This window comes from Lepisosteus platostomus, chromosome 7 (genome assembly GCF_059453375.1).
Source record: "Lepisosteus platostomus isolate fLepPlt1 chromosome 7, fLepPlt1.hap1, whole genome shotgun sequence".
NCBI lineage: Eukaryota > Metazoa > Chordata > Actinopteri > Semionotiformes > Lepisosteidae > Lepisosteus > Lepisosteus platostomus.
The window spans coordinates 50467930-50487936 of NC_142617.1; the positions used below are offsets into that span (position 1 = coordinate 50467930).

The window sequence follows — 20007 nt, forward strand, 5'->3', positions numbered from 1 at the left end:
CAAAATGCTATATTGTGAATGTGAAAAGGCTCTTGGACGTATCTCGGTTTATACTCGTCATCTTCGGGTTTTCGCATTTGAGCGGAGTCCTTTACTTCACTCAATCGGTCGGGAGATTTGATAAATCAGAGGTGGAGGCGAGATCTTTAACGATCAGGTCCGTTTGAAGTGGATTCGTCACAGGAAACCAACCACGGGTGCCACACAGTATATATATATTCTACTGCACACCGACCGACCCGAAGTTCAACACATGTAAAGCGTTCACTGAGCTCAGCCTCAGACAATGGTAGCGGCGTCTTTTACTATATAGTAAAAAGGCTCAATGAAACAATCTGTCAATAGTCATACAACTGCTCGAATTAACATTAGGCGACTAGGATTAGTTCTGAAGCGTTCAAGTAGGTAGCAGCGTCAGCACGGGTAGGCTGCAAAGGAACAGGTAAAGGTTTATTCCATGCCAAAAGAAAAAGAAAAGACACAACGTTTCGGCTGCGGAGCCTTCTTCAGGTGTTAGTTTGAAAGCGCCGGACGGTGTAATAATACATTTGACTGGATAAAAGAGGTTGGATTGCTATAGCACAACACTCCCAGTAGAGGGTGAGATGGAACATATTAGCGGCAGTCTTCCTGTATCCCATCATTCCCAGGGCGCGGTGGTGCCGCCAGCACAGTAGGACCTGCTCGCTCGTTGACTTAGCCTCACTCACACATCGAAAGCGAGCAAAGATGGCGGATGTTGACTCCTGGGGTAAGACTCTCCGACGGGAGTGACTGGTTTCCTTTGAAAAAAAAATATACAGAAATGGGATATGCGTGCGGTGCTGTTCCCCGCGGCTGACAGTCTGTTCTCTGTGTTTCGACAGACGCGGACTATTTCGAGCCGGAGGAGCCGATCAACAAGGCGGCCGCGATAGATCGGTGGGAAGGCGAAGACGAGGAGGAAGATGTGAAGGTAGATACGGGCGTCCAGGCAGCCCGGAGCGGGACCTCCGCCACAGGCCGCGGGGGCCCGGGCGCTGCTGTCTGGCCGCTATAGTCAGCAACCAAGAGGGTACACTACTAGTTTAAGATCTGGGTTTTGTTTGCAGATCCGCTTTATCCATGCTGTGGCTGTCTCTCTCTTCCTCCTGTGCAGTTTTCCGAGCGCCGCGCTGTGTTTGTGCGGAAAGACTGTAACGCTGGCTGCCGGTATAGACGCACTGACAGGCCATGTGAGAGCGAGTGAGCGGCTGACTGTATTCGCTCCGCTTCGGCAGTTTTCACAGGAGCCCCCGTCTGTGTTTTTATTTTCTTCTTATAGTAGCCCGTGTTCAGCAACGTGCTGCGAATCGGCAGGGTTGTCGGGAGTCGATTTGAACGAGGGCGACGCGCTGCGAATCGTGCCCATATGTTTTACTCGTGGCAGGTCGGCGTTTCGCCTCTGAAGAAGAGCTAGCGGGACTGCGTGACAGTACCCCTCCTTTCAAGTGATGGCACCGTGTGCTCCTGCGTCTAAAGATAACGCTGGATTCCCGTCGTTACACACGGAGCTGTACAGATTAAAAGTGAGCGAGTACTCGGGGGAGTGAGGCGCACTATGGCAGGAGTGAGCAGTCATGCCGTCTTTGGGCCTGATCGGATGACGGACTGGATTGCATTAGTTTGAGTCAGCCGGTGCATTTTTTTTAACCTTGATTTTAGAGAAATGACGACACCAGTTAAGTCATCTTATTGCTCTTGATGTCAGTAACCAACGAGCAATACGTGTGTTTGTAGTTCTGGGGGGATTTGATGGTTTTTAAGCGAAGTTTTAAAAAGTTTAAATAGTCATACCTCACAGTTACCTCTTAGAAATATTAAATGGAGGATGTGGCTTTTACATTAATCGTTACATAAGGAATGTTTAGTTCTAATGGTTTATGTTGTGAAAGTACCTTTCCTCTGCACTATGTCTGTATTTCAGCAATGGCTAACCTGGAATGTTTGGTATAGGTCGTGAACTGGGAAGCTTTAACATTTGTTTCTAACCGGATCTTATCCTTTACCTATAACAGTGTTTTCTTTCCATAGTTCATCTTTTTTTTCCACATTTGACTTTGCTGTCTCTGAGGGATCTCAGTGGGATCCATTTATACATCTATCAAATGTGAACGTTTCCTGTTAGGTTAGTAGGCCCAGGCTAAACCCAGGTTCTGTTGGTTATTGAAGCTGAAACAAGACACTGGTGACATCAGAGACACAATGAGTATTCCTAGAACCATTTCTGTGACCCCCTAGTCTTTGTTCCGTCTTTTCCAGAATCCTCCCTGGCAGGGAGTCAATAATGCTACAGAAAGGTCTAGTGCTTACTGTACAACAGCTTACACCCGCAGATCAGCTCGTTTGGTTGAGTACCAGGATTCATATATTGCACTATCTTTTCACTATGGGAAAGTATTGTTCAAACAATTTACAGTAGTTCCTGGTTTTCCTTTCAGATATAAAGATATTTTTGACCCTGAAATGAGCTGAGCTAGCTAACAGAGGGCACAGATGTTGTTGGATAAGGTCACAGGGTGTGATCTATTTCTAAGAAATCAAGCATTAAGACTGCTAATGATTTGTCCAGAAAGTGCCGTTCAGTTTAAAACCACTTTGTGTGTAAAGTTAAGCGCTGTGTAATGTATTGTATAAATGGCAACAGAAAAGTTAAAACGGTTCAGGTTTGCGAACTTCAGTATTTGTTCATTTGTTTAAAAACGAACACTGCGCAGGGCAGCAGGAGTGATGAAGCAGCCGGTGTAATGTGAACCTCCAGTTCTTGGCACACACATGGCTGTCCGTGCCTGTGTGTGTAATGTTCGGAGGAAGAGCAGGTGGCAGTGTAATGTCTTCGGTACCAGTGAGCCTAACTCTCCTGGTCCTATCCTCAAGCACTGGCACAAGGTCAACTGCTGACTGCTGACCAGTGAGATCTTTATAGTTAGCCTTGACCCTAATACAACATACATGCATGTGGTTCATGTTATTCATAAGCTTAAAACAGAAGTGTCTTCATTGAATGACCAAGGCACCTTCTTCATTGGTATCACGTTGACAGTGAAGTTTAATGTTGGTTTTGGTTGTGGGAGAAGATTCCTTTGACTGGACGTGCAAATTGACCAGGGTTTGAGCTTTCTATGAAGAGAGAAAATAGTACTTTAACAAGTTCATCCAGTCAGTTGAAGTCAAAAGCAGGCAGTCTAATTAGCTACAGGAGAAGGTAGAGACTTCAGTTAGACCGTGAGCTGCAGTGCGATGTCTTGAAAAAAGCTTTACCTGCTCCTTTCCTTCTGCAGGACAATTGGGATGACGATGAGGAGGAGGAGGAAGAGGGGAAAAAGGTTGAGGAGAAAAAAACAGGTGAGAAAGGAGAAAGCCAGCATTTAGCAGATAGTCTTATTTAAGTCTGTTTAATAACAGTGAATGAAATTGTCATTTTTGTCAGTTTTTTTGCACAGTAATAAACAAAAATAAATCATTTACTAGTGCTTTTCTTCTTTGGCTTTGCTTTATAATCCAGAAGTAAAAGTTTCAGAAAAGAAAAAATTAATTGAAAAGATCAAAGAGAAAGAGAGTCGACTAAAGAAGAAGCAGGAAGAAATTAAACAGAGGGTGAGTATCGGAGCCGCTCGGTAACCGCGCACTATATACCTGAGTCACATGTGACAGGGATAGTTTTCATATAAAAAGCCATTCAAGCTCCCCACGTGTCTAGTAGGGAAGCAGAGGTAACTCGCAGAGGATTGAGTGGGGAGCTGTGTCGGCGTGCGTTGGCAGCAAAGGAACAAGTAAAAGTGATTTCACGCCGAAAAGTAGAAAGATCGATACACCTGAACAAGGCTGAAGAGCAGAAATGCTTTTCTTTTTGTTTTTCAGTGTGGAATTAACCTTTACTTATGTTCTGTAAACATGGCATGTTTTGGGTTTGTGTGTTTGTAACTTGGATAATATGGGTGCCAAGTGTTAAATAAGTGCTGCATATTGTCAGTCCTGAAGCCCTTCAGGCTGCTGTGTAGTGGCACTTTCACCTGATCTGATCCCCCGTTGAGGATTTTCTGTTTTGTGCTATCTATTCAGTGAATGTTGTCTTTTTCTCTGTTTCTGATAACAAGTTAGAGGAACCAGAACAGCCTGCAGAGCTGACGCCAGAAGAACAGTTAGCAGAGAAACTTCGAGTGAAAAAGATGCAGGAGGAGTCGGACCTTGAACTAGCAAAAGAAGCATTTGGTAAGGGCAGTAGGAGCGTGGGGAGTTCCAGAAGAATGTGTGGGCAGTAACAGTGTCGTGGAAGAGATAGTGATGGTCAGCCGTAATTCTGGAAACTCTGATCCTACAGGCTTAATGCTTTAGGGGCGTAAGAACCTGGAACCTGAAAAATGGTGGCGACTTAGTGAGGCTTTTGAAGACAGGAGGTGGTCACTCTGTAGGTGTAATATTAGTCTGAATATGAATTTGCTTGATTTCACGTAACAAAAAGAAAACAACTTTTAAACAGTCTGGCCTAGTATTGGTTGTTTCAAATGACATGAAAATAGTTGGTCTCTGAAAATATATTCTGTGTTAAAAACACAATTGGCCGTGTTGGTGCTGTAATAGATTTTGAATTCGCAGTGTCGATTGGTTTAGCTTGTGCATATTTAGAGGCAAGTATGGTTTTAAACCTGTTTTTTTTTATAAATGAGAGTATTGTGAATTGGGATGTTCTGTAAATTTATGCTACTTTGCTTTTTCCCCTTGCAGGTGTAAATAATGTAACAGGAATTGATGCCATGAATCCATCTTCGAAAGAAGAATTTACTGAATTTGAGAAGTTGCTAAAAGACAAAATATCTCAGTATGAGAAGTCAGTGCATTTTTCCAGCTTTTTGGAATCATTGTTCCGTGATCTATGTATTTCATGTGAGTTCATACTTCCCTTTCTGGTTTTGGCATTGATTGGTCTTTAGTAGTTGTGTGCTCATGTTTGAATTTAATAAGAGCAAGTTATTTATTTTTTTCAGACAGGCTTCTGTAAATAGCCTTTCTTGCTCTCTTTAAAATTGCTCAAAGACTGGAATGGATTTACCAGTCCTTATTGGGAAAAGTCGTTCTCTGCTAAGACAAACCAAATATGCACAACCGAAAACTGTTCATTCGTTTATTAAGGCAATTGAAGCATTAACAATTTTCTTTCATTTGCAGTGGATGTGGATGACTTGAAAAAAATCAGCAACTCACTGACAGTTCTATTAAGTGAAAAACAGAAACAAGAAAAGGTAAAGACTTGTGATTTTTAGACGTACTAATTTCAAAATGATAACTTTATTGAACAATGAGTCATCCTAGTAAGCAGCATTAAAGTTTCCAGTTGAATTACTGGCACCAGTGCTGAGTTAGCTGTCTGAGACTCCCATCGGAAATGAGCTTGAATCCTGACATTTTATTTCTGCTTTTGTACACTAGGGGGAGCATAAATACTGCTGAATGTGTGCCTTGCTTTCAGATTTTTCCTAGTCAATGTTTTGTAACTGTTCACTGTAGATGATCATTTAACAATCTTACTGTCAGTTAATATGATTTCTGGTTGTTGAATTGTTCAGAAATAGGCTGCATTTGGAAAATGAGGAAATATATTGAACTGCCTTCTAGTGAAAATATGAAAGTATGGATTTATATGTGCTGTTTGATACGGTGTATACATTCCCTTTTTCTTTTGTAGCAAAATAAGGGGAAGAAAAAGAAGAAAGGTGTAGTCCCAGGAGGGGGTCTGAAGGCCAAGATGAAAGATGACCTGGCAGACTACGGGGAATATGATGGAGGCTATGCACAAGACTTCGAAGACTTCATGTGACAAAGGCCTATACCAGCAACCTTGCTCTGCTCTCCACAGTCCCTTAAACATGCAGCACAACTTCCTCATTTTGTCCATTCTTAAAGATGTGGTATCCTTGTTTGTGCTCAGTCTTTGAAGGTTATAAAGGCTTTACAAAGAGCATGACCTCCATGTGGTTTTGTCTCTCAGTTTAAATAGCTGGCTGTGACCTGATTCGATTCGTCCTGCTCCTCAAAATAACCAAACACGCTCAGTTTTCAATGGAGAAAATGACTGAACTGGAGTTAGAAATGCTTGCAGTAATTGGATTATGTGTATTAAAGAGGAAAAACATCAACGTCCAAAAACTTGACAAGACAATTTTAACTTTTTTTTAAAAGGTAATAAGACCTGTGATAAAATGAATGAATAGTATTACTGTTTGATAACTCTTGCATTGACATGAAAATAAATCCGATCTTCTATGCAAATAAAAAAGAGTATTTTACTTTTCATGTGGACAGCATTTGCAGATCTGCAGAAAAGGATACTGCATCTTTATAATAGTTTGGATTGCCAAATATTACTGTTTATGTTAATGCTTTTGAAGGTGGTTCAGCAGAGCTGCATAAGCAGGAACTAAATGGCAGTCCTATGGTAGGATTTAATTAAACAGTAGCACTTAAAGCTGACTGTAAAAATACAATGTATGGACTACACTGACAAAAGAAATGGGAAAGTTATCCTATGTGACCATGGTCCTCTTCAAATGTTAAAATATTATGGAGTGCTCCCTGTATAGGGTGCAGTGTTTAAAACAATTGCTTTATAAGTGCAAGTGCATAATTTGGTGAAGATCAGCTCAATATTTTTGTGCATAAAGAGTTTAGTTTGTATTCATATTCTGTTTACTACTAATGCAAGTACAAGGGTTTGCAGTTTTCCCTCATTGCTGGTATCTTTGACAGCTTCTGCAGCCTTGTTCTAAGTATGGTTGGGAATTTGGCGTATTTAAAAGAATGGACCCGGGGCCTTTGTATGGGCTGTAATTAACAAAATATTGTAGGCCTTTTTTTCTAACAATTTAAGAAATTTGCTTAGCGTAAAGTGTTACAAACATTGGACATCAGAAATGCAAATTGCAGCATCTGCAGTGTTTTATAGAGCATCTAATTTAATAAAATCACTGTTCTGAAAGGCGTTCAGTGTACTTATTAAAGAATGCATGGATATGCAGTTTAATTTTTCAAGCTTGACATTTCTGCAACTTTTGCTTGACCCTGTGTATTGTGGCATGGATTAATGTATTGAGAGGTCATTTTACTCAGGACACTTGTATGCACAGCACTTGTATGGCAGTGATTGTTTTGAAAAAATGAAAAATTATTATATTAAGGGGGTGTTTCTCCATTTTTTTTTTTGAATGAAGAAGTGCTGTTTTCCCTTGACTTCCTGCAATTCAGGCGAGTTGTTTTTTAGTGGGTTATTTTTTTTAAATGCTGAATTGCAAAACATTGCTGGATAGCAGAAATAACCTTTTTGAGTTATTTTGGGTCTTACATTTTTAAAAGTTTCCTCATACTTTTGATTCAGCTTTTTTGCATCATAATGAGTGTTGCAAAGTAACAGTCACTTCTTTAACATCCAATATTTTTACAGTCTAAAGTTGTCTACTATATAGTAAGGCAACACATACTCATACCTATGCTAAGCAAAGACTAAAGCATAGCTAAATCAATTTTAATGAAAGCGATGCCAAAAATTATATTGAGACTTTATTGTAAAATACTGCACAATGTTTTACAACCTAAGGGCAGAGAAGCCTAAAAGTACAGCATCATTGAAGGGGTACCACAAGTTAAAAGTAACATGTTTGTTTTTCCTTGAGACTTTTTATCTCAAGGATGTTTGATATGAAGAACCGGTTGTAATTTTGTTTTTCACCGTATTTTCTCTAGACAAGTGTGAGGATGTTTAGAGAGAATGTTTATGGAAAACGTTGAGCCTAACAACATCACAGAGATTCTGGTTGTTTAAATCCGTATTTTCTATCTAGATTAATAAACCCCACTTTCCCTCACAGCTAAGATTAAGGATTATGTGTCATTCTGCCATGCAGTGGTCTGAAAAAACTTGCATATTGCAAACTAGCCCTGAACTGGTCCCTTTTTGACCCTCCCATGAAGTAATAAATTACCCATTATTTACAATTTCAAGTACATGTGGTATTTATCACAGTTTAAAAAATAAGCTTTTAAAACATGCTGAGATTACATGTAAACATTGATTTATGCTTTTTTGTTGACGGGAAGACTTTTTATAACATTTAGTATTCACATTCTGTACAGAATGGTTCAGTATTACCAAATAACACAAAGGTTTATTTTTTAAAAAAATGAACGACTATAGAGTTTTAAGATAAAAACAGGTAACGTTTCTTGCTTTAATTTTCAAGAAAATTGTTTTTTTCCAATTGGTCGAGTTCAAACTCGACGGATTTTGAGCGGCACGACCGTGCTCTCGTTTCTGTCCCGGCTGCGGCAGCGGGCGATGACCCGTCTCAGCCGGCGTTGGTGGCCCCGATTCTCTGGCGCAAAGTGAGAGAGTTGCGAGAGCGTCTGTTCCCTCTCTGCCTCCTGTTTCGTCTCCCTCCTGGAACAGCGCCCACCAGGGACTGGCTGGGGCTGCTCTGTAGGCTCTGGAACACGCTCTGCTGCGTGACTTCCTTGGTGCCGCAGGTGAAGGTCAACGCCATCCCCACGCTGGTTTTCATGACCCTCGAGGAGCCATCCGAGGTGCCATCAAAGCAGCGGCCCAGCGCGATTTCCTTGGCGGTTCTAGGGTCCTGGTCGGTCACCGTATAAATGCCATAGTTGTGGCCGAGAGGGTCTAAGGGGGCCAGCATGGTGAACTCGTTGGTGTCATTGTTGACCGCCAGGGGGAGGTGGTTGACCAGATACTCCTGCAGCATGCTGTTGACTCTCTCCCGCCTGCAGCTCCCCTGGGGGATGATTTTGACCAGGGTTCGGTCAACGCGGTCCTGGTCGTACAGCATGCCGCTGCACTTGAACTCCAGGCAAACAGCCGAGACGCCTTGGTGGTCCATGTCACGGATCGTGCGGGCGTCCCGGATCCCATAAAACTTTCCAACTGTCTGCGGGTGAGTGCCACCCATGTTTCGGGACCTGACCATAATTTCTTGGGGCCCGTTTATTTTTACTTTGATATAGCATGCCCTGTACTCCATGGGCTTTGGCCACCAGCTCAGGTAGTCTTCTGTCCAGCTCATGGGATCGTCCTCATTGAAGGGAACTGTGTTGTAATCGTACCGGTCGCCCTCAACCCTGTAAAACCTGAACTGACCTGCACTGAAGGGAGCTTCCTCACATTCTTTAAGGTTTTCGTAAGAGTAGATGGGACCATTGCTTTCTTCAGCGACATTGGAGTTCGGTTTTGCCATGTTGACCTTAAAGGCAGTTTTCTTCAATTTGGGGTCCTCATGGTCTGTCCTCCTGTAGTTCAGCTTATTGAGGTATGGCTGTGGGACTCCAATAGTGTTTGGGTTAAATTTAGGGGATGAAGCAACAGCCTCAAGCTCCTCTCCTCCCAAGTTGGCCATTACGTAGGCTGAGTAGGCGTCTGATTTTTGATCATCACAAAAAGCCGGCAAACAAGCGCCATTGGGGCCAGTGATGACACTGTCGAAACGCCCCCATGCTCGAGGGTTGGACGAGAAACCTGGTGTTGGCTCCAGATTAATCAGGGTTATCACCACCCCTTCCACCTGCTCGCTTGGCATAAACCTCTCGCTGCGAAAGGCCCTGACTTTCACATAGCACCTTCGGTTCTCTGGGACGTCCAGGTTAAAGAGGCGCCTCTCCCGGATCTCCATGTTCCCGATGAGGAAGGTTCTTTCCTCCCGTTTCCCCCGCCTCTTCTTCTCCATGCGGAAGTCTCCTTCCTCCTCCCAGAGGCCTGTCTCTGGGTTGAGGGACCACAGTTTCATCGTGCTCAGGTGTTCCGGCACTTGGACCTGTGCTGCGTCCAGGAGCACCTTCACCTCCCCCGCGTTCAGGGACTCAGTGGCGTCTTCGTCCGTGAAGTCCACGGAAAACATCCCGTACGTCCGCAGGGGCAGCACGTCCCCTTCGCTGCTCACAAAGTTGAGGTCGCTCTGGGCAGCGGCGGCGGTGGAGATGTCCCTGGGGTCCATGAAAGTGACGCTGGCTTTCACCTTCCCCACGTAAACTTCGCCGTTTTCCCTGTAAAAGGTGTAAGGAGGGATCTGTAGCTCTGCGATTGGGTCTTCCCCTTCTTTCTCCCCCAGCGCGACCACGTTTGTCTCGGTGGCGAGCAAAGTCACGGGTGGCTTCTTCCTCAGCAGCTTGACCTCGTGATAAACCGCTCCCCCCTTTTTGTTGAAGGGCAGCACTTTGGTGGTGTTCACGAACTTCTGCAAGTGGTCGACGAATGTAAGCACCAGCCTCTCTGTGTCTGTCGGCACCTGGATGGAAAAGGTTCCCTTGTATCCCGTCCGGCTGATTCTGACGCCGCCCATGAAGATGTGCCCGAATCGCAGTGGCTCCCCTGTGTCTGCAGCCACCGCCCGCCCTCGTACTATCGCTTTCGTCTCGACGCACTTCTGGCAGCCACACCTAGTGACCACCTTCATGGGCAGAGTGTAGCCCCTGCAGGCTATTTGCCTTTCTTCCATGCTTTGCACTCCGCAGCAGTACGAAACAGGGTCTTTGCACCTTATCCCGTTATCCAGCTGCCCAGCGCAGGGTCTTGTGGGACACTTCCCTACATCATAATAGAAGGAATCGGTAGCATTTTGAAAGCAGTCGTGAGGCAGCTGGATCAAGTAGGATTCAGGGTCTGGGTTGCATGTAGGTTCATCATACCCTGTTAAAAGAGTTTGAAAAAACCTTTTATATTCTAAATGCACAGCACAGCATTTGACAGCACAGCAAATGTGAAATCATCAATTGCACAGTAAAGCACGCTGCTAAGTTTTCTCCATTTCACTCAGAAAGTTTATATCCCATTTACAGAAATGTGTGTGATAGTGTTTAATATCCAGATGTAGTTGTGAATTTTGTGAAATGGAAAAAACATTGCAAAAAAGGCTGTGAATCCCAGGAGGTCACAGGAGCACGCTATAAAACTTCTTGGAATGAAGGATTTGGTATGCACACCTTGCACAGTGAGAGTAGCGGGCTGTGACTTGATGGAGCCAGCTTCATTGCTTGCCTTGCAATAATACTCCCCTGCCTGGTTTCTCTTCAGGTTTCTGAGCACGAGAGTGCTATCATATTTCAACAGGCTCCTGTCCAGTAGGCTGCCATTATGATACCTAAAAAAAAACAGGGTAACCAGTTCACGGTTTACTCCAAATTAGATAAAGATCACATTATCTAACTCATTAAAGCAACAAGACTATCACTGTGAGTTCTTTACATGGAGTAAATCACTTCCCTCTTTGAAGTACTGCCTTTTAAAAAGCTTTTTTAGACAATAGCAAACCCAGAAGGATAATTGAATTTACAGCACTTGTAACATGGCCAGAAACAGCCTGAATTAAATAAAGAGCTACAAAGCAGTCCTCTGATTTTAGAAAAAGCATTGTGTAAAGTAGCTAGGAAGGAAATGGGTTTCTGTGGTTCAATACAAATAAAAAGGAATGACTGTTTATGTTGTGTCTTTTAATAAGTTTAAAATTCTATCCAAGACTGGACTAAGACAACGAGACCCTAAACTTCTCATTTTGGCGTAAACACTAACCATGTTTGCATTCATTGAATATGTGTGCATGAAAGTTAGCTGGTTTTTACATTTGTATCCTTCCTTTGGCATGCAACAGCCCACAGCCCTCAGACTCCCGCAGTTCTCCTGCCAGTCTTACCACAGGTAGCTGTGAGGCTCCGGCTGTCCTTTGACCTTACAGCAGAAGGCCACGGTCTCTCCCTCCAGACGCACCCTGTTCTCGGGGTTCTTAACCACAAAGGGCTTCTCTGAAGGAGACACAGTGCCAGACAGCCCGTCAACACTTCACCAAGAGACTTCGCGGAGAGAAAAACAGACTGCACTGCATTAGGTCTTCAAAGACGGTGGGTGTCCGTGTGTTCCATCCTGTACCTGCTCTATCCAGCTTGATGTGAATGACGGAGATTCGGTCCCTGCTGAAGGGCACAGGGAGGGTCTTGGGGGAGTAACCCTGCAGCGTGACTCTCAGCGTGCTGTTGCCGTCAGGACACACCCCAGGTATTCTGAAGTGGCCATTGTGGTCAGTCAGGGTGAGGGGCTTGTCTGATCTGCCAGTCCTGTACAAGGTGGCCCCAGGGGCAGGCAGCCCACCCACAGTGTGCACAGTGCCCAGTAGGAGGTGCTCTTCACACATGCACGCGTCACACTCAGCATTGATGCGCCCCATCGGGCAGGTCAGGTTACAAGCTGCAACAGAGGAAAAGGTGCCAATGCTTTAATAATAATTATGTTTCTTTATTAGCCCTATACAATTTCTTGCATTAGGAATTCGTCTTTTCGCATACCCCAGCTTTTCTCCATGGAGACACAGACACACAGACAGGGAGAGAAGCTTGGGGTCAGAGTGCAGGGTCAGCCATTGTACGGCGTCCCTGGAGCAGTTAGGATTAAAGGCCTTGCTCAGGCGCCCAACGGAGTAGGATTCCTCTGCCAGCCGTGGGATTTGAACCGGCAACCTTCCAGTCACAGGCGCAGATCTTTAGCCACCGCTCCGCCCCACTACTAATGAAAAGAACTCCCATGCTCATAAACCGAAGAACAGCCATCCCCTAATTACAGATCACCGAGTACTTGAGCTTTGAGAAATCAAAATCGCGTTTCACTGTTTTAAAAGCAGAAGGCAATGTTTCAATGTCAGTCAAATTCCCAGGTCTATACTAGTGGGATGCCCTGGGTTCAATTCCACAGCTAGGGTGCTATCTGTGTGGAGTTTGCATGCTCTCCCTGTGTTTGCATGGTTTTCCTCCCACAATACAAAGACACACTGGTAGGTCAATTTGCTTCTGAGAAAACCGACCATGGTGTGAGTGTGTTTGCCTCTGCCTCTGTGCTGGACTGGCATCACCTCCAGCTTGTACCCCACCTTATGCCCGTTGCTTGCTGGGATAGACTCCAGCTCTCCCACGACCCTGAATTAGATTCCCTCAACAGGAATATGTGCATTCATGTGGTACCAATTTAGAATCCATAACAATATGTTTGTTCTTTGCAATAATGTTGTTGAGGCTATTCCTCACCTTGGGAAAAAAAGCCTGGTGTGTTTGTCTCAGTGAGGAAACTCAGCAATTACCCTCTCCTACTGTACCTGCGCAGGATGGTCCTTTGCACACTCTGCCTTCCACAGCGGGCCCGCGGCACTGCTTCTCCCAGTGGTGAGAGTGCGAATTGCAGCTTCTGGAGCGCATCTGCACGGCCGTCTGCCCGCAGTGCGCAGGACAGCGGCTCCACTCCGACCACTGGCCCCAGGCCCCCGGAGACAGGCTTCTGGGGGCGCCTAGGAGAGAACACCCGGGCCTTTGGCAAAGATGTGAGGAACGGCGATCTTTTTAACCTTCACAAGGATGTCATCCCTGCATTTAAAGTGTGTTTTCTGCAGAGCTTTCAACACAGAAGGTACTGTACGTTCTTCATTTTGAGGAGGAAGATCTCCATATGTTTACAGCAGGTGGTACTGTCGCAAATAATCCATAAATGGGATTTAAACCTATAAAATCGTGTGTGTGTGTGTATATATATATATGGAAATAAAGACATTTTCTTCCGCAGAGGCACTGACCTTTGGGGCACAGGAACCGCACTGCGTAGTTGGAGCAGTTCCTGCCGGCGGGCTGCTCCGCGTGCAGACACCAGAAGCCCCGGCGGGGGTCGGAGTGCACGCTCTCCCCCGTGCGCTGCGCGGGGACCCAGTCCGTGGTGCGCGCCTCCAGGCCCCGCGGCTCGTCGCACACGCGCTCGCGGTAGTAGAAGCGGATGGCCTCCAGCTGCTCGTAGTCGCCCCGGCCCCCGGGGTGGTCCACGTTGAACCAGGTGCTCCACTCCAGCTCATCTAGAATGAAGCAGCATGGCGGACAGCAGGGGAAAATGATGAGGGCTGGACGCCTGCTATAAGAATAAATATGGGGGCAGGGATAAAGTACGCTTTTTGATAAGTAACTGTGATGTGACTGTAAGCAATGGCACGAAGGCCGCAGTGGCATCGCCCTGTGTGCAAATCCCGTCAGATGTCAGATGCTGAGCAAGGTTTGGCCTGGTCAGGCCTGGGATGCGAGATTTCCAAGGAAAACCGGGTAACAGCTGTAAATGGTATTGGTGGACCAGTAGGTGGCGCTCAGCTTTCTGGACTAGAATTTCCAGACCAGTGCCCCAGGACGGGGAGACAGTGCTGCAGGAGGTGCCATCCTTCACATGAGATGTTAAATTGCTGTCTTGGCTGCTCAATCAATGAAGTGCCCAAGGCTCTAATTGTAATTGCAGGGGTATCACCCTGCTGTCCTAGCTAAATTCCACTTTGGTCCTGTACAATATGGCCTACCTAAACTTTTCCCCTTATTGTAATTAGTAAAACAATTTCTCACTGCTCCTTTAGTCTGCTGTGCAGTGGGGTTGCTGGGGCAGAATAACTGCAGCACATTACTCTGTTATGTACTGCAGTTCAGTGGGGGGTAAAGAGGGTCCCTCATATAGAGTATTATGTGATGAAAAGCACTGTATAAGTTTATTTATTTATTGTTATTTAATCTATCAGCATCATACTATTAAGAACACTGACCAATAATTATACAGCTACTACTATTGATTTTACTTGGTTTTTCTAACCCTTTTTAGCCAACAGTTACTAAACGTTCTTTAAAAGGGGCCGACTACAGAACGGTTGTGACAGTGTAAATTAGGCTTGCCTTCGTTAGCTTGCTGGGCCACGCCGGCTGTCCTCTGTATTCCAGTTCGCCCTCTCAGAGGTGTCTTGTTCACAGCCAGTCCCTGGTTCCAGTTTCCTGGCAGGATAAATCACACAGTTGTCCGAGGAAATTCTGCACCTCCACCAGCTGCTACTGGTGGCAAAGGTAACTGTAGCTGCTGTTTCACAATGAGAGAACTGTCACATGTGATCACAGAAAACAAGCAGCCAGTTTCTACCATGTCTTTGTCTGTGAATCACTCTATGGGAGGCTGGCGCCGATTATGGGAGAGATCGAAGCCAATTAGATCTTGTGATTCTGTGCAACAACGTGTATTTAGGCTGGGAAATGAAACATTGCAAACCGTGCGCTTAATAGAGGCTTGGGAATCATGGTTGCCAATCAGTTAAGCTTAATTAATTAAGAACTACTGCTTGTGCATGATCAGGAAATCCGGACTTAATAAGTGAACTATTCTCAGGCATTGGTCATTAGCACACAGAAAATCCCCTACTACAATAAAGCACTCTCCTTTGGTTTCGGCATTTTCTCTGTCCTTTGTGTTTAAATTTCCATGGCTGATCTGGGCTTTCTGGCAGCATGGTGGTGCAGTGAGCAGCGCTGGTGCCCTGGGTTCAATTCTGGACCTGGGGTGCTGTCTGCGCGGAGTCTGTATGTTTTCCCTTGGTTTGTGTGGGTTTCCTCTGAATGCTCCGGTTTACTCCCACAGCCTAAAGACATCCTGGTATACAGTAGCTAATTGGCTTGTGAGCCTCTAGGAAAGTCGTCCGTGGTGTGACTGTCTCTGTGTGTCTGCCCTGCGATGGACAGGAGTCCCAGGCTGTACCCTTCCTTGTGCCTGTTGTTTGCTGGGATAGGTTCTGGCTCCTCCGTGAGCCCGTACTGGATAAAGCAGGTAGAAAATTATGCACACCACAATCATGTGCCAGGTGAAACGTGCCAGGATGCTGCCCACGCCTTGTTTAAACAGAGCTGCTAATCTGAGTTTGCCACACAGGCTGACAATTAAGACAATTACAGTGAATTCAGAGCAATTCATTAAAACCTGGGTGGAAAGCACAGCCAGGCAGGGAGTACCCATGCCAGGCTTCACCCTACAGGATTAAAGAGTTTGACCACCACTGTTAGTAGAAATCATGAGGTAAGAAAGGAAGGTGTGGAAGATGCCAAAAACAGAAAACATGCACGAGGCTTCAGTGACTCCATCATGCCTTGCTTTCAGGATCAGGGTGAAGCAAAGAAGTTCTAGAGGAGGGAGAATGAATTTGACGTGAGAGTTTACATCAGTCAGAAACGGTCAGTTGGATGCCCCACTATTGGGTGCATTTGAGCCATGCAGCATTTCTATCTAGCACACTGATTGCGTGCGGATGTAGGACACAGAGCAGGGAGTGAGAGAAGCCATCACAGACCTTGACCAAGGACGTAAGAGAACAATCCCAGGGCCAGAATGACCCTTGCTGACAGGCAGCTCATTTTCAGGCTACAGCTGGTGGCCCCTGACCTCTGACCCTTGGCAAGAGCAATCCACATCTAATTATAGTCCACTGCCCTCTCAATAGCACAGATCTCCTGAAAAACAATGATATACATCACAGACATTTTCAGCTACTAAATCTGTAAATAACCTATAATGTTATTTAATAATAATGGAAAACTGCAGCTAGTAGCACAAGTTTTAAAAATGTTTCCAACTTTTTGCAAGAAACCTTGTATAAACATTTTTCTTTTTTTATTAAATAAACTGTGGGTGGAGTCCTCAACAACTGCTGTGTTAGCTGGCTGTACTATTGCAAAATTGACTGCAAAAAAGATTATTGTTAATACAACACCAAAGGTATGGTCTTCTGAGCAGGATCCCCGAGTATGAGCTATGGGTGACATATATCATGTCTCTATGTTCTTTCACAGGGAATCATATACAGTATATTCCCTTTAGAAGAGCAAATGCAGTTTATTATGTAACTGTACAGTAATGAATGAGTCACAATGATTAGCTAGAGCTACTGACTTCAGCAAAAACACAACGTGCTGGACAGACCCAAAAAAGAAACTGTAGGTGCTAAAGGGTCTTTCCAGCTGGCTTAACAATGCGGGGTAAACAGTAATTAATTGGAAACTGAAACATTCAGGATGGAAAAGAACATTACGGATGAGCGTAGCAAGAGTCTTACAGTGCCCCTCTCAAACAGCACAGCTGTGAAAGCCATCACCATGCACCCAGGGGCTGTGTGCTGTTTCGGCATAGACACTGTTTCTCACACACAGCCACCCCCGCACACACTTAACAGAAGGATTCTTGGCACATCTATTCAGTAATTCCCAAATTTCATACCTTTTTTCAAAATGAATTCCTACTCATGTATTTTTACATACTCTTAAAAAAAAACGAATATCGGCAAACTAATATCTGTCCACAAGCTGTCAGAACAATGAAAAGAAAACCTCTTCTTGAATCTTTTGTAGCCCGTTTCATGTAAGGTATTTCACTTTGTCAAGCATTTTCCTGTCTTACTCTTATAACTCACAGCTGCAGGAGAGCAGGTGCTGAGGCTCATTCCCTGAGAAGTGTGAGGGCGAGAGTGTGCTGTCTTACCCCAGTATCCAGCTGCGCTCCCTGCTCAGTGCTCAGTGCTCAGTGCTCAGTGTTCTTTGCTGTCTGCTGTGTGCTGTCTGCTGTGTAGTCTGGCTGTGCTGAGCCTGGCTTTGTGCTCTTTATATAGCGCTCTCGGGAGCCCTGGGGTCGGCTCTGTGCCACACAGAGGAAGCTAGATGAGAGCAGTAGGAAACCACTGTCTGAACACGCTCTTTAGAAAGCTGATTAGCGCAAGATCAACATGAGGCAAAAGAAAACAGAAGCAAGGTAACAACTGACAATAGCAGTCACCAGGTACAGTGCTCATTAACACTGTACACTGTACAGTTAATATCACTGAGTCACTGAAAACACTGAATCGAGGTAAACGTATTGTGTTTACACATTTATTTAAAGTAATTGGATACACATGCCGTTATGTGGTGGCCAAAAGCACACTTGATTTTCATTAATTTTAAAACAGGCACTTCTTCTAAATTCCAAAATGTTCTTCATTATTGTAATTTAAATTTATGCCTTTGAGACAGCCATTTATCAATGCTCGGTGACTGTGCAATTAAAACCTAATCACACCCGAGCAATGATTTACTTTAACATTTCACACTGTTTATAAGCATGGCAATAAACTTTCATTACAGTTTGCCAATAACAGCACTCTGATTGTTAATGTCATGAAGGTTCTAAACTGTTTATAAGTCATTTCCAGTCCCTGAAGCCAAGCTTGTCATCAGCGATGCTGAGGGACGCACGAGGTACGAGGGAGGAATTCCAGTAAAATGTTTTGTCGGTGGTAGCAGGATGAAGTGAAATCTTTGTGTACTTTATCTATTTTCATTACAGGTGCAAGATTACTCTCTCTCATGCATCTGTGAAAAAAAGCCATTCTCTCTTCCATGGAGCCCACTGTTCAGTAATATACTGCTCAGTGGCTCTGCAGTTTAAAATGTTAACTTTTCTCTGCAATTCGAGTTGCAGATTCAAACTCAAGCAGTCATTACCAGTCACTTATCACCTGAGAAAGATGTGATTTCTGGGAATGCTGGACTGATGCTTCTGAACAGCTGAACCCAATTAGAGGCTTCCCTGAAAAACAAAGACCCATAACAAGTAATTATGAACATGTGAATTCATGCATGGTCAGATTATAAAAGATGAAATATATTACATTCACCACTTAGCTTCTAGGCACAGTAATGTATTGACAACACAGAATAAAGCCATCTTTCACTTCCAGGCATGCAGACATACTGTTTGTGGGGCTGTTCTGCAGGTAACACAGCAGCATAATGTTAAAACCACTGCCTCTGTGGCACTGGTTTCACAACAGTTAAAAGACAGGAATGCACAGTATAGCATGCACAGAGGTTCACAACACAGGGAGTGAATGTGAAGGTTACATAGAGAGAATACCATGGCTCTGGTGAAATAGGAGAGGGGAGTCTGAGTGCAGACAGGCACATTGGTCATTAAATGCCATCCTCAAGATGCCCAGGCTGCCTGTCACCCTTCCTGTGCTGATAGATCTCTTGGCACCAGTATGATTTACACTCATGACTCAATAGTACTGGCTAAACTGCTCCACTTATTCTACCGCCAAGGCTGAAAGTGCCCAGTGCTAGAGAACTGTTGCTGCTTGAAATACATTGCGGAGGCCATTGTTCTGGCCTCTTAACACAGCGGCCTCGACTCTGACAGAATACTTTTTTGAACAGGACACTTGCACGCTCCGATTGCATTGAATGATTAAATCACATCATAACAAAATGCTATTCTTTTCCCAGGCTGTAACCATTTCATCTTATCCCCACCTTAAAATCCAAACCAGACATTTACACGCCCGCGACTGAATTGAGCTGGAAACATGATAAGATGCTGGATCTTACCACCAGTCTATAATGGGACACTTACATTCTGACACAGTTTTCACCTCTGTGTGGAGACATGAAAGCTCCCAGTGACTCCACAGTCACTGCCAGTCTGGAGAGGCCTCAGTTAATACAGCAGTGGCAAACAAGATGTGTGCTGGCCCATCGTACTGGGAAAAACTCATCATGACTAGGACTCATTCTCCTGAGCCCAACAATTCGAATAATGAAGACAACAAACTCTCTTTGGCATTCCTCTGTATAAGATGACTAAAGCGAGGTGCTGTATGCTTCCATAATTGCAGTCTAGACTATAAAATTAGTTATGATGTAATAACCATTTAAATTTGGAGGTTTAATGATGTGTGACTGGGCACTATGATAGCCATTTCATGCTAATTTTACACAGTATGCTGTCATAATGCTGCAATGCCAGTCTCTGCATTAGTCAGTGAAGAATGGTGAAAGTATCTGACATATGGTTTGTTTAGTTAGTTAAATCATGGATCATCCCCAGGCCTGTAGGCGGAATTTCTGAAAAGACAAATGCTCAAGGATTGAGCTGGTTTTCTACCAATACTCTAGATCATGACTGTGGATTGCATTGGTTTATCCAGGGCATTTTCATAAATCTCTGTCCTCATTGTCTTCATTTGATCCCCATTAAAAAGCACCCATTGCTTTATCACAGTGGAGCAGTGGTCAGGGCTCTGGTGTGGTAACTGGAAGGTTGTGGGTTCAAGTCCCAGATAGGACACTGCTGTTGTGCACTTGAACAGGATACTTCAG

General features: G+C 44.5%; 2 protein-coding genes and 1 non-coding gene across 3 annotated transcripts; 2 read left to right on the top strand and 1 right to left on the bottom strand.

Moving 5' to 3' along the window:
- Positions 1 to 601: 601 nt before the first annotated feature.
- Positions 602 to 6991, top strand: eif3jb (eukaryotic translation initiation factor 3, subunit Jb). The gene is made up of 8 exons (XM_088641030.1): positions 602 to 751; positions 867 to 955; positions 3300 to 3363; positions 3524 to 3615; positions 4116 to 4230; positions 4744 to 4902; positions 5185 to 5258; positions 5702 to 6991. Exons 1-8 carry the CDS (start codon positions 730 to 732, stop codon positions 5831 to 5833), a joined length of 747 nt encoding a protein of 248 aa, XP_088497156.1. The 5' UTR covers positions 602 to 729; the 3' UTR covers positions 5834 to 6991.
- LOC148659110 (small nucleolar RNA SNORA57) lies at positions 2773 to 2908 on the top strand. Its single transcript, XR_015940661.1, has one exon. It is a non-coding gene; the product is annotated as a small nucleolar RNA SNORA57 (small nucleolar RNA).
- A 552-nt stretch (positions 6992 to 7543) lies between the features above and the next one.
- Positions 7544 to 18428, bottom strand: cilp (cartilage intermediate layer protein, nucleotide pyrophosphohydrolase). Its single transcript, XM_088641024.1, has 10 exons — positions 18366 to 18428; positions 17354 to 17506; positions 16170 to 16329; positions 14737 to 14832; positions 13617 to 13886; positions 13146 to 13334; positions 11933 to 12247; positions 11700 to 11808; positions 10993 to 11150; positions 7544 to 10699 (listed from the first exon to the last, which is right to left on the bottom strand). Exons 3-10 carry the CDS (start codon positions 16288 to 16290, stop codon positions 8355 to 8357), a joined length of 3603 nt encoding a protein of 1200 aa, XP_088497150.1. The 5' UTR covers positions 16291 to 16329; positions 17354 to 17506; positions 18366 to 18428; the 3' UTR covers positions 7544 to 8354.
- Between the last annotated feature and the right edge of the window lie 1579 nt (positions 18429 to 20007).